Source organism: Prionailurus bengalensis, chromosome C1 (genome assembly GCF_016509475.1).
Source record: "Prionailurus bengalensis isolate Pbe53 chromosome C1, Fcat_Pben_1.1_paternal_pri, whole genome shotgun sequence".
Classification (NCBI taxonomy): domain Eukaryota; kingdom Metazoa; phylum Chordata; class Mammalia; order Carnivora; family Felidae; genus Prionailurus; species Prionailurus bengalensis.
Genome location: NC_057345.1, coordinates 131,613,877 through 131,628,614, shown reverse-complemented (window position 1 = coordinate 131,628,614; position 14,738 = coordinate 131,613,877). Strand labels below are relative to the sequence as shown.

The 14,738-nt window shown below is 37.7% G+C and overlaps 1 protein-coding gene across 1 annotated transcript in view; it reads left to right on the top strand.

Annotated features, from left to right (window-relative positions):
- LOC122479475 (thymocyte nuclear protein 1-like) overlaps positions 1–13,795 on the top strand; it is a 41,168-nt gene extending 27,373 nt beyond the window's left edge. The window contains exons 3-4 of the mRNA XM_043573364.1: positions 13,061–13,467; positions 13,699–13,795. Of these exons, the coding sequence (XP_043429299.1) occupies positions 13,061–13,467; positions 13,699–13,795 (504 nt within the window). The remainder of the gene's footprint in view (positions 1–13,060; positions 13,468–13,698) is intronic.
- The last annotated feature ends 943 nt before the right edge of the window (positions 13,796–14,738 follow it).

The following is a 14,738-nucleotide window of genomic DNA, read 5'->3' as shown; positions in this document are numbered from 1 at the left end:
CGCAAAACTAAACTTTAAATTTAATTTAATTTAATTACTGTCAATTCATTCATCCATTCATTCATTTTAAAAATTACTATGAATTTCACTTTAATAGACACATGTGGCTACCAGCTATTGCATTGGACACCCTAGCATAACCAATTATGATAATCCCATTGCCATTGCCACTAACTGGATTGACATAAGACATTTGGCAAAATGTTGGCCAACAGATGGGAAGAGAGTGTTGTTGGCAAATGATATTGTTACTGCCCCCATTAGACAATGCCTTTCCCAGCATTGTTGCATGGAACCGGGACACTAACCTTTTCATACCACGAATAATAATACCACGGCAGAGCAAGGATGCTCCTGCATGACCTTGAGACTTCCAGTAAATGAGATAATGAATTTTTCATATAGCTTAAGCCATTTTGATTTGTGTGCCATGTTATTTGCAGAGGAAGCGTCATCACTCATAGAAAGCATCTTCTTCGTTACTTCATGAAATTGTCAGAGAAAGTATTATTTTTAATCTTCGAAATTAGAATAGGCTATTGTTGGAATTTTAATAAAGACAACTTGTATATAGCATATACATTTGATTTGGTAAAGTAGAGTACTTATGTAGTAACACCAATCATAGTAAAGATCAGAGTTGTGAATGTTTCCTATTGTCTAAACTGAAAGTCACCTTAAAATCTTATGAAAGGGTAACACAAGTGAAACATATATGCTATTTTGAGGATAAATAAATTGAAATTAGAAGATGTTAATGAGGTCAGACCGCTCATTAATTATGGGGATATGTCTCAATCTTGGGTCTTTTTTTCCCCAACAAAATACTTCTTTTTTAATTTAGATTGGTTGTCTCTGTAATTATCCTTTTTGTTAGTGGCTTACAAGAAGAAAATAAAACTGAGCATTTAAGTATTTGTGTTTGTAATGGTCTAGTTGATTTTGTTTCCAACATATCGCTGGCTCTGTTAAAAGCAGTCCATTTTTGAGTCAAGTATGGCAGGAAAATGTCACATTGAAGAGAAGAACAATATCTACTTTAATTATATTAAACATAAATCAGAAAAAAAGGGATAATTGAAGAAGTTGGGTTTCAGAAAATCTATAAAAATAAAGGATATAAATGTGTGAAGTTGCATGCAGTGAGTGACTCACAAAATTTCACAGCTGAGAAATTGAAGAGACCTAACATTTACTACTATTAAAGGTAATTATTCAAATCATAGGTCTTACAATATCTGCTATTAGTTGCAAATGTTTAGGTAGAATTTAGAAAGTGTGCTTAACAATGGAAGCAACAATTTTGTTTTCATATCTTCTTGCATTCAGAGTAGGAACTGTTTTCCCTGGCCTTTGCGGGGGGGGGGGGGGCATAAAACAGTCTTTGAACAGCAGCAGAGGCTCCTTAGTTTAGGCATTTTGTTTTTAGACCCTAGAATGGCTTGAGGAGGCAGACTTTTTATCTCCTTTTCTAAAGGCATTTAAATATTTGATCATCTTTTGTCTGCAAAGTGTTTTCACTTCATTATGCCCTACACAAAGATAATGCAATAGACTAAAAAAAAAAAAAAAGAAAAAGAAAAAAAACCCACAACTATTCAAAGTTCTTCTAAGCTTTATGATTTTTTTTAACTGATCTCTGTGCCCAATGTGGGGCTCGAACTCACAACCCTGAGATCAAGAATCACATGTTCTACCGACTGAGCCAGCCAAATGCCCCCCAACTTTTATGATTTTATCATTTAATTGTATCATTACAAATTTAATGATCAATGTATTCAGATGATATTGGAATTTAAATCTTTTAACCCTTCTGTTTTACCCCTGAGAAGATTTACTAATTTAGCTCACAAAAAACAATTCCAAAATGCAAATGTGAGAATGTCCCAAGTGAGACTGGATGGAAAAGGAACTGTTACTGTTAAGAAACTTATCTCTAGATATCACTAAGGTACAGCAACACTGAACAAACATCTATTAAAAATTATAATAATTATGAAATTTTTATTCCAAAATATTAAACATTTTTTTGTAATGTTTATTTATTTATTTTGAGAGAGAGAACGCGAGTGGGAGGTGGGGCAGTGAGAGAGAGGGAGACACAGAATCTGAGCTGTCAGCACAGAGCCCTACGCGGGGCTTGAACTCATGAGCTGTGTGATCATGACCCGAGCTGAAGTCAGACACTCAACCGACTGAGCCACCCAGTCGCCCCCCAAAATATTATAATTTATATAAATATGGTTTCTATTTTTATACTAGAATAGTGAAAATGATATAACACATGGCATCCATTAAACTGTTGTTTTGTGCTAGGCACCAAACTAAGTTTTTTATGTGCTAGGTACAAAGCTTAGGTTTTTAGTTATCTCATTAAAGTCTTATGCAATCTGATGCAGTAGATACTAATCTTATCCTTATTTTACAAGTAAATAAACTGAAGATTAGAGCTAAACAATTCATTTACAATCATGAATAATAGTGGAAAAATTGGAGTGATTTGGGTTGGCCTTATTTGTTTCCCTTCTTGTACGGATCACCATCCTGTTTCTGCCATTGTCTAGTATTAGAAAACAGGGATTTCCCTTTTTTTCTCTCATTTTTCTAATGCATACTGGAAAAGCAGGGCACCTGGGTGGCTCAGTCAGTTAAGCGGCCAACTTCGGCTCAGGTCATGATTTTGTGGTCCGTGAGTTCGAGCCCCGTGTCAGGCTCTGTGCTGACAGCTCAGAGCCTGGAGCCTGTTTCAGATTCTGTGTCTCCCTCTCTCTGACTCTCCCCTGTTCATGCTCTGTCTCTCTCTGTCTCAAAAATAAATAAACGTTAATGCATAATGGAAAAGCAAGTCAGGATCCTGTGTGGAAAAGAAGGGAAGATTCTGGGGGTGGGGAGCAGGTGTGGAAGATCATGATCTCACTGTTTGTGAATTTCAGCCCCCCATCGGGCGGTGTGCTGATAGTACAGAGCCTGCTTAGGATTCTCTCTCTCTCTCTCTCTCTCTCCCTCCCTCTCTCTCTCTCTCTCTCTCTCTCTGCCCTCCCTGGCTCATTCTCTATGTCTCTCTCCCAAAAATAAATAAAGATTAAAAAAAAAAGAAAATCATTAAAATTGTTTATACTCAATTTCAAAGCATTTATAGATTTCCTAAAGCTCATACATTGTTGCTTTAGGATGCTAAGTTAAGAAACCCAGATGTAGCATTTATGTATCGATTTGGTAAGAATAGGGCCAGTATATTTGTTCTTCTCCTCCCCCTCCTGCCACAAATCTTTTCCCAGAGTACATGATGTTAATTCTAGTTGCCAATTCATTCATTTGGTGACACCCGTAATAATGATTTATTACACCACTCAGCTTCTGGGCAGGGCCAGGTGTATATCACCCTGGTCATGCAACCCCTTTCTCTGTGAGTGTATAAACTTTCAGGGAATAGTGCCTTTCCTTATGCCTAGTGTAAATCACTCAGATGGTATTATAGCCCTATTTCCTTCTGTTTTGTCCTCACTGGATTTGGAAGCAAATGTGAAAACAGCTTAAAAAGTCATTTACCTGTTGTAAGTATAGCTGCTTAAAACAGGAGGGCCATCTTTTATAGTTATGAGATGTCACAATGACTTTATTGGGGAGACAGATTTAATCAATGTCACTGATGGAACTGTATTAAATAATTACACTTACTCTTTTGACTTTTTCTCTAGTTGGCACTTGAAAAAGCTATCCTTTTGTTCTGGATCACAGTGGAAATCTTTTGTTATAGTGAGAAAGTTAAAGGGTTTTTCTTTGTCTTCATTTATTTCTCCTTTGCCACTTCTTTATACCTTTCAGTGTAGGCTTAATTTATACCAGTAGATGCATACTCATTGGATTAAATGCTTACATCTTAAATTAAAAACAAAAATTTAAGTGTTTTATTTATTTGAGAGAGAGAGAGAGAGAGAGAGAGAGTTCAAGTGGGGGAAGAGCAGAAGGAAAGGGAGACACAGAATCCGAAGCCGGCTCCAGGCTCCCAGCTGTCAGTGGCAGAGCCTGATGCAGGGCCTGAACTCACGGACCATGAGATCATGACCTGAGCTGAAGCGTTGTAGGTAGAAATCTCAAAATAGATTTAAAGATTTGGAAATCAGTGGGAAATTTTGTTTCCCTTCCCATTTAGAGTCAAGAGAAAATAGCAGTGTAGGGACATATGGCTGATAGGACCAAAGATAACCTCCCAAAGACTTCTGTGCTCTAGAATGGCATGCAAGCTAATAAATGGCACATAACTCATGAAAGAGTGGCTGAAGTTGAACAAATGAGGGGTGTTTTAGCCAACATCCTATGCCTCAGTTGACTTCTCTTCTAATCAATGTTTTGGTACCACGTAAGATTCCATCATTCAGAATTTAGGCAAGCTCCTGGGGCAGGGGTGGGGTGGGGGTGGGGGTGGGGGAGGTGGCAAAAAGATCCAAAATTGCCTGTGTTTAAGATTCTGGGTTTTTTTTTATACATTATTAATTTGTATAAAAACAAAATTTTATTTTTGTATTCCAGGGTTGTGGATTTACTAATATTTAATTCATTCACTTAGTGTAATATCTGAAACTTATGAGTTTGTAATTTTTACAACACAATGATGATATATGGCTTGATACCTGGATATTGCTAGTCAATTTATGTATCAATTCTGGGTTTGAAAGTTAACTTAACATATGATATTTAATGTAAATATACACTTTTAAATGACTGAGTCAGAATTGTGATATTCTGGTTATGACATACAATAATGTGTGATTACGTCCTTTACCACCCAATTGTAAACTCCATGACAATAGTGAGAATGACTGCATCCTTAACACCTAAGAAGGTTTCTGGGTGTCAAATAGGATTGGGTGAATAAATACAAAAGTATACATATATCAAAGATGTGACCCAATAGGAAAAAAATATATGAATGGTATAAGCCAAGTTTTCCTTTACTTCTTGTTTTACTTTCCTTTTGAAAGGTCAGGAAACTCACCTTGGGTATTTGTTTAGGTAAAAGAGTGTGCCTGACTCTTGGGTCATATGCCCTCAGAATCGTGCTGGATGAAACAGACTAATAAATTGATTTCAATGTGGTTAATAAGTAGGTTTACATGTTACAGTCCTCTAGTGACTTCTGAAGATTGTTTCTAACTGAAAGTAATGTCTCTGGTATATGAAAAGTGTGACTTGGGGTGCTTGGGTGTCTCAATCCATTAAGTATCCAACCATTGATTTTTGGATCAGGTCACAATCTCAGTTTGTGAAATGGAAACTTGCACAGGGCTGTATGCTGACAGCACGGAACCTGCTTGGGATTCTCTTTCTCCTTCTCTCTTCCCCCTTCCCCACTCATGTTCTCTCTCTCAAAATAAATAAATAGACAGTAAATAAAAAGATGTCTTCACTTTTATGTTATCTAGAAGTTGTACAATTATATATCATGCTTTCTTTTAAACATTTTTATTTATTTTTAAAATTTTTTAAATGTTTATTTATTTTTGAGAGACAGAAAGACAGAGCATGATCAGGGGAGAGGCAGAGAGAGAGGGAGACAAGGAATCCAAAGCAGGCTCCAGGCTCTGAGCTGTCAGCACAGAGCCCATCATGGGACTTGAGGTCATGTGAAATCATGACGAGCTGAAGTCATACGCTTAACCTACTGAGCCACCCAGGCGCCCCTAAACATTTTTTTTAAATGCTTATTTATTTTTGAGAGAGAGAGTGTGTGAGAGCGCGAGCAGGTCAGAGAGAGAAGTTAGCAGAGGATCCGAAGTGGGCTCTGTGCTGACTGCTAGGAGTTCAATGCAGGGATCCAACTCACAAACCATGAGATCATGACTGGAGCCAAAGATGGGTCTCAGTCGATTAAGCATCTGACTCCGGCTTGGGTCACGAACTCGGGGCTCATGGGTTCGAGCCCCACATGTGGCTCTATGCTAACAGAGCAGAGCCTGGAGCCTGCTTCAGATTCTGTGTCTTCCCTCTCTCCCCACCCCTCTCTCTTTTAAAAATAAATAAAGACATTAAGGGGCGCCTCAGTGGCTCAGTTGGTTAAGCATCCGACTTCAGCTCAGGTCATGATCTCATGGTTCGTGAGTTCAGGCCCTGCATCAGGCTCTGCCACTGACAGCTGGGAGCCTGGAGCCTGCTTCGGATTCTGTGTCTTCCCCTCTCTCCCCACCCCTCTCTCTTTCAAAAATAAATAAAGACATTAAGGGGCGCCTCAGTGGCTCAGTTGGTTAAGCATCCGACTTCAGCTCAGGTCAACGCTTAACCCACTGAGCCATCCAGGTGCCCCAAGCATACACAGTTTTATATGCATACATATGTGGCATTTTTATAGGGTAAGAATATCTGTATCTTGCACTGGATTCCCTGTATAGGCAACAGTCACAAATGCAAGAAAAAGACTATCACTTTTTGTGAATCTCTTGAGAATTTGGGAAAGGAAGATGTGTATGCTTTAAATATGTTGTAAATTAATAAAGGAAAAAAATCTACAATTTCTGATTGTCATGTTCCAACTCATTTTTCCTTCCAAGAATGCTCCCTATTCTGCTAAAGAAATGCTGAGTTTGAAAACCAATTGTGTATGATTGCATTTCTTCCCGCCTGTGGTTCCAGCCTCCCTCCCACCACAGCTTGCCTTCCTCAGGCTCTCTGTCCCAGGGCTACGGATCCGTGTAAGTTCCAGTGTGCTGTGTATCCTCTGTGACCTCCTAACCTTTACAGAGACAGCTTTTTCTGCCTGAAATATTACTTCCACCTCTAGTCTCCAACTGATTAACCCTACTTGTCCTCCAGGATTCCTCTCTGGTGACCTTTGATCAGGATCCTGGGCAAATCTCTGTCGATGCACATATCAAGCTGCATTGAAATAATGTGCCTTTACCTTCTCTTTTTTTCCATTACTGAGTTGCAGAGTTCCTTGAAATCATTTAGAAATTCATTCACCTCCGTAAGCTCACAACCTCACACAGCATCTAGTACATAAAGGGTCAATAGTCTTATTGAATGTTGGCAGTTTTGATAAAAAATGAATAGTAGTGACCAAAAGGGTTTAATGAGTTTTCCTTTGTAGAGTGCATATATTTTTAAACAAAAGAAAAATATAAGCTGAAGGAACGAATGACTACTTTTGGAACTGATTTCATGCAGAAAGAAACAAAGTAGAAAGATATCTGGTAATAAAGGAACCTTCCTGAAGCCACTGAATGATTAAATTCCTATCACATAGTTGACACCTTCAGACTTACTCTCTCTTGAATCATTAATCATGTGCCCATTTGAAAGTACCTCACAATTCACAGTTTTTGTAAACAGTACAGTTGAAGTTCATAGGAACAGATGGAATTTATATTTTGTCAGCTAACCTAGCAATATTCTCTTCTAAAATTTCAACTTGGCCCAATTCCACTTGCTTCCTCTCCTAATTGTTTTCTTAAGACCAGTGGTTTTCAACGGATCGTATGGTAGGTACTGTGATGCTCCAATCACATGTCCCTTCAGAACTGGAGGACTCATTCTGCACTTTTTGTTTGTGCTGCTGCCTGATAGCTTCCAACTATGACACTTTCCTCTGCTTGCCCTCAGCTGGAGGGGGCCCGTTCACCCAAGTCTCACTCTGCTCTGAGGGCAGCCTACATTCATTAGTGGTTAATGGGGAGCTAAAGGCTCTGCCACTTCTCATCCACCTTGAGACCGCTCAGAAGGGCCACTCAAGTTTCAGAGGTTCTTGTGGGACTGAGTGACCTTTCCTGAGACTGTATCACAGTGCAACGTTTCCTTTTGCCTAAAGATGGTCTCACCATCCCTTGCCCCTAAAGGTGCCAATTCTAAGAGTGTTTCCCAAAAAACTCTGGCGCTTGTGTTGATAATAGACTCTAATGGACAAAAATGCAGAAATTAGTTGGGAGACTGTTGTAATCTGGGAAATCAATTGTGATCACAGGTGATGAGAAATATTTGGATTTTGAATATATTTTGAAGTTAAAGACAACAAATGTTCTGATATATTGAGTGTCGTTTGTAAGAGAAAATGGGAATTCAAGGATGTCTCCACTTATGTTGGTGTAAGTGCTGGAAAACAGTGGGCATGACCTGTATGTGGGGCTGATATGGGGAGGGGTAATTGAGACTGGATTCATTCTGAAGTATGTTCAGTTTGAGATGTCAACTAGACATCCAGTAGAGATGTCAAGTAGACAACTAGATTTATAGGTCTGCAGTCTGTTGGAGCACTGTGGATAAGAGGTGTAACTTTAGAAGTCTTCTGCATATACTAATTTTTAAAGCCATGAAAATAGATGAGATATCCGTCAGAATGAGCATAAAGAAAAGAAGAAGACCAAAGACTGAGACTGGAAATGTTCTAATTTAGAGACTGGGGAGAAGAAGAAGAACCAGCAAGGGGGGGCTGAGATGGAATGACCACTGAGGTAGGGTAAATCCCTGGAGAGTAAATTCTTGGAAGAAATGTGGGAAAGTAGATAAAGAAGAAGGGTATGGTAATCTATTTCAAATGCTACCTACGGGTCAAGTAAATTGGCTTTAGTTACTTTGATAGTGATTTTGATGACACCATTTTTAATAGGTGATGAGGAAAAACATAATGAAGTGAGAACATGTGAGAAGGGGGAAAACAACACATATTTTCAGTGTTTTACTACAAAGGGGAGCAGAATAATAGGAAAATATTTCACAGAGAAAGTGAAGTCTGAAAACCATTTTTTTAAAAGAGATAACAGTCTATGTACATGTTGATGGGAATGATCCAGTAGAGTGGGAAAGTGATGATGTAAGGTAAAGAAGTGATTATTTCTGGAGCAATGAGCTTGGGCTGAGTAAGAGACAGGGTTTACTATACAAATGAAGATAGCGACATCAAGTGTGAGTGTAACAGTATAGTAAAACTAGTAAATATTTTTTCATGGGTTGGAAATAAAGCCAATGTACACAATTAAAGTGTTACTTATGGTGCTGTGCTTACAAGTTATAGGCTGAAATAGTCTCTATAATTTTGTTAGCTATAAAAAATGTACAATATATTCAGATAAGCCATCTGATTTTTTAAAGTATAAAGTGAAAGAATGTTAAAGATGGAATATTTTAAATTTTTTGGCAGTATTATAATTTTAACATAGCTAAATGATAACCTATCTTCTTAGTATGTAATAGGTACAAAGCCAAACATTGTGTGTGTCGTTAGAAATGTAACTGTGAATAAAGTGTGTCTTTTCCTATATACTAGTATAAGGCAAACACTATAAAGCTCATACTAATGGAGAAAATGTTGGAAAATATACCTAGGAAAAATAAATATTGCTAATATTTTTTTCAGTAATATTAACAAATGGGACAATAGAATGTTATGTTTAAAGCTAGACCTTTGTGTCATATATCACACAAAAAGTACTTAAATGACTGTTTAGAAGATAATATATTTCCAAGAATGGAAATTTAATATGAAAACAAATTATAAAAAGTAGTGTCTCTCATATATCCTGATTTGACTAATTAGTTTTATGTAATCCATTAAAACATCAGTCAGATTACAGTAGCAAATTTGGTAGCATTGGGTCATACTACTTACAAATAGGAGCATCTGGCAACAATTAACCTAAGAGGCAATTTTCTTTTCCATAGTTATTATCCACATAAGTTTAAACTCAATTTATGTTATTATTTATATTTATTCAGAGGCAGACTACATGTAAACATGCCCTTCTCTTCTAACTCTCCCTCATCTGTAAAAAATTTCTACTTCAGTTATGATCTTTGCCCATTTCTCATTTGGATTAAATTTTCTCCATTATCGGTTTGCTGGAAAAAAAAATCTCAGCTACTGTCACTTGCACCAGAGGTGAATGACTACCATTATTAAGTGAAGGGATATTTGTTGCAGCATAAATGCCCCATTTGTTAGACAAAGCAATCTGGTCATCCCAAGATCTACCTCTTCTGTCACCATAGAAAAGCTGGGGCTCTGAGAAAGGGAAACAGGAGCTAATGCTTTACAGGTGACATAAAATTTGCAGTTGGTCTTGACCTGTGCAATGTCAACCCATATCCTTATGTAGATCAACTCCAATCAATTTGTTTGTGTGAGTTTCTGTAAGAGCAAGTGCCCCTTAAGTAACCAAATTCTTGGTTATTTATTCTTTGTCTTGCATGTGGTACAATTGTTTCTGCAACTGCTAGTAAGCAAGGAAGAGTGGTTAACATTATGGTAAACTGAGATGTCTGAACTCTGAGAATTTTTGTTTCCTAAGAGGTCTTGGTGAGTAGAAGTTACACTTATCATTGCAGAAACAGAGATCTATCTATCTATCTATCTATCTGTCTATCATCTCTCCTCATATATGATACCCCTGCGGAGGCACTTCCCCAATCTTTTATTTTTAAGAATCCCTGATTACAAAGGTCCACCATTACTAAGCACAAAGAGAAATGGATGCTTGCATTCTAGGCTGAGCACTTTATGTAAAAAAAATAATAATAATAAATAAATAAATATTAAAAATCGATTTTTTGAGTATTTGTGTGATGAGTATTCAAAATACATCATTTCAGATTATTGGATGAATTTTGTATTAAGTCTTTAAGACATTGGTTTTTGTTTAATCCTTTAGTCATGTTTCTATTAATTGAAAAGGTTCATTATAATTGAAAAGTCCTTTTAAAATAACACCATACTTTTCTTACCACTGCTGCATGGTCAAACACTGTCAGGCTTCTGGTCTCAGGGCATGTCAACAAGAAAAGAAACACAGAAAATGCTACTCTGTTGGTAAGGTGAAGCATTTATCTATAGGCCCTGAGCAAGCAATCCCAAGTCTCTTCTTTGTTTTACCATTTTTGTAGACTTCCCACTCAAACTAGAGCTTCTTACTCACTGGATAATCTAAATGAGTCATTAATTATATTTGCTTCTTCAATATATAGAAAGCAAGAAGAAGATGATGAAGTTGGGTATATAGCTTGGGTATATAGCTGTTTTTTAAGCAACAAGGCAAAGTTTAAATTACTTACTGCCATTAACATTGAAGACAATGTTGAGTTGGAATTGTATCCCTTAAATAAAATAGCCTACAAAAAGAATTCTATACTTTGCTAAAACATATCTCCAACATCTATTTAGACTGATAGCTAGGGCTATTTTGTTGGTCTCAAAGGCTCATGATAAGCTCTAAAGCTTGTGTAAATTTGTGGGCATAGGCGTGTGTGTGTGTGTGTGTGTGTGTATACATGAATACATCCACTAGCATTTGAAATAAAAACTTCTATCACTCAACCATATAACTCAAATAATATGTATAATAGGAAGCCACCATATGGAAGATTCACACACTGTGGGGTATAAACATCAAACCCAATGTCTTGAAATATTTAAAGCCATATGTGGTAACAAATGTTTGCATCAGTAACCTGGATGTAAACTGAATTTTTGGTGCAGTATTCATATCCCCTGGCTTAATTAACCTGTATTATATTTCTCTAAATTTGACAATATGAAAATTTATGAGTGCATTTTAATGATTTCTCATGTACTTTCCTATAAGTTTCCTATATTTCAGTAACAATATGAACTCAAATTCTTTGGCAGATCACATTTGTTCCAACTGGAAATAAAAATGTGTTCTGGGTTGGGAAAGGCAAGTTGGGTTTGGGACTGAGATGTAATCAGATGATTTTTGACCATGGTTCATGAAACCTTCATTCCCTCTGGTGAAAACCCAGCATGATAAATTGAATCTTGGGACATGGAAAGTCCCATCACATTATGAATTCTGTTGATAGAATGCTGATGACAAAGAGGTTACAGATTATTTAATTAGCACAATGAGAGCTTTTCAGATTATAAATTTATGGAAATATTTTAAACTAAGCCCTATTTTTATGAAATTTGTTGTTCCTTCACAAATATAAAAAAAAAAACAGGACAAAGAACTGCAAAAGACCAATGCAGCTCTAAAAAAGCTGTAGGCAGCCCAGCAGAGAGCTGTAGGGCAAAAATTGCCTATAGAGAAGTATTGTGTAGAGAAATCAACACGAGGCCCTAATATGCTAATCATGCTCAGTCATTGGCTGGGGGCTGCCTAGGGAGAGTGTGTATCTGACTCAAATACTGTAATGGATCCCAGAGGTAGACAACTTAGGCTGTTATCTGACTGAACACTATGCAACAGGTTCATTCTTTTTTTATTTAAAAACATATTTTTAATGTTTATTTTCGAGAGAGAGACAGAGTGTGGGCAGGGGGAGGGGCAGAAAGAGAGGGAGACACAGAATCTGAAGCAGGCTTCAGGCTCTGAGCTGTCAGCACAGAGCCTGATGTGGGGGCTCAAAGCCACGAGTGGTGATATGATGACCTGAGCCGAAGTCAGACACTCAACCCACTGAGCCACCTAGGCGTCCCCAACAGGTTCGTTCTTAAAGGTATTTCTGAGAGGTACACATTTATTGATTCCACATTAGTAAATACCAGATTTTTAAAAATGCCATTCATAATAACAACAAACATTATATGTAATAATGACAATAAAGTCCTGTAAGAATTTAAGAAAAAAAAACATAAAACTATGGAAATAATAATAGAATAACTAAATTCAGAAGTATACAATGATTATGGATGACAATAGTCCATATAAATAATTACTCTACATCGTCAATGAAATTCTAGTTGATAGCTTAGAAAGATTTTTTAAAATATTTACGAAATATAAGATCTTAAGATATCCAAGACATTCATGAGAAAGATTAACAAAATGAGGAGGCTTATCCTACCAAATATCAAGGCTTATTATAAAGCTGTAATAAATAAAAAAGATAAAAGTCATAGGTCTGCTAGGTGGTAGGGTCAGTGCTTCGAGAAAACATCCCCACAGGGAGACCCGGAAGAGGCTGGCTGGGCTGCTGAGCCTACTGGGCCAGACAGTAAGAGGCCAGCAGGAAAAACAAGATTCTAGCAGAGACATCAGCTAAAGTGGGTAACTCTAGCCCTAGGAAGACCAGCCCTTAAAAATTGTGGGAGGAATCAGTTCCTGGCTAATGCAAGTCAGAGTCAGAAAGCCAATCAGACAGAGGCCTAGATGTAAAGTTCAGTACTGAGGATCTTAAAGCACAGTCCAAGCAGACTGGGATGCTGGGATGGTGTTTGAAACTACCAAGACAGGTCTGGAACTTCCTTCCAGCCATGAAGCTGGAGGGAGAAGATGTCTTCTACCATAGCAACTGCAAAAAGCCAGGCATCACAGAACTTGTGAAGCTTATGAAGGAGGCTTGCCCAGACCACACATATTTTGAGAAAAACAATCCCCATTATGACCCATACAGCAAAGAAGACAATCCCAAATGGTCCTTGGTAGATGTACAGTTTGTTCCAATGATGAAGCATTTCATTACCCTGGCTGAGCTCAAAACTCATCACCAAGCCCTTAAAAAATATGGCTCTCTTAGAGAGGCAAACCATAAAAGAGACTCTTAACTACACAGAACAAACTAAGAGTTGCTGGAGGGGAGGTGGGTGTGGGATGGGCTAACTGGGTGATGGGGATTAAGGAGCGCACTTGTGATGAGCACTGGATGTCGTATGTATGTGATGAATCACTAAATTCCACTCCTGAAACTAATATTACACTATATGTTAACTAACTGGAATTTAAATAAAAACCCGAAACATTAAAAAAATATATGTATGGCTCTCTTTACTCGCCAGAGACTCTCAATTCATCCCCTGACTCTAGAGGAGTTTGATTTTATTTTGAACCTGGAGAAAAAGGAACCAAGTTAACTGGGATACTATTGCTGAAATGTGCAAAACATTACTCCAAAGAAGTTAAGCTTTTAGAAGACAAAAGAAGGTGTAAGGAGGCTTGCTTATTATGTTCACCTGGGATTGTATACATGGGTGGTTTTCATGTACCTTTTTCAATAAAACATTAATATCAAAAAAAAAGAAAGTAATACACTGAAGAACTTAAAAATAAACCTATCAATCTATCATATCTTAATAAATAAATGTGTAAAGGATGGTTTCATCATTTAGTGTTACCAGATAAGTGATTTCATTGCATATAGTTTTAGGAAGGAAATGGAGCCATATTCTATACCATACTTAAAAATCAAATACAAGTGACATCACCAAGATGGCTACATCTTGGCTGTTCCTGACTTTGATCTCTCTCACAAGAAGAAGAGTTAATATCTACTGAGGAACAAGACACTGCCGAGACAATCCTAAATCACAGGGGTGAGGCTGAAGCATCCCCCACACCTCAGAGACAAGACGGATTGCACTAGAAGGGAAGGAGAAGAGGCTACACTTTGACCACATTGCCCTTTCCCCAGCCTATGCAGACCATGCAGTGAACTCAAAGGAGTCTTTAGTTCCTCTGGTGGGAAATGACAACCCAGGGGGAACAGCTAGCCTTCCCAAGCATGTGGGTCACTTTGTGGGAGTTTCTACTGGATCTTGCACCACAGACATTGCAGGGGAATCTGTGGTAAGTTTATATCAGACAAAATATGCTAAAATTTTTTTTTAACATTTATTCATTTTTGAGAGACAGAGAGACAGAGTGTGAGCCGGGGAGGGGCAGAGAGTGAGAGAGACACAGAATCCAAAGCAGGCTCCAGGCTCTGAGCTGTCAACACAGAGCCTGATGTGAGGCTTGAACTCATGAACTGTGAGATCATGACCTGAGCCAAAGTCAGATGTTTAACCAACTGAGCCA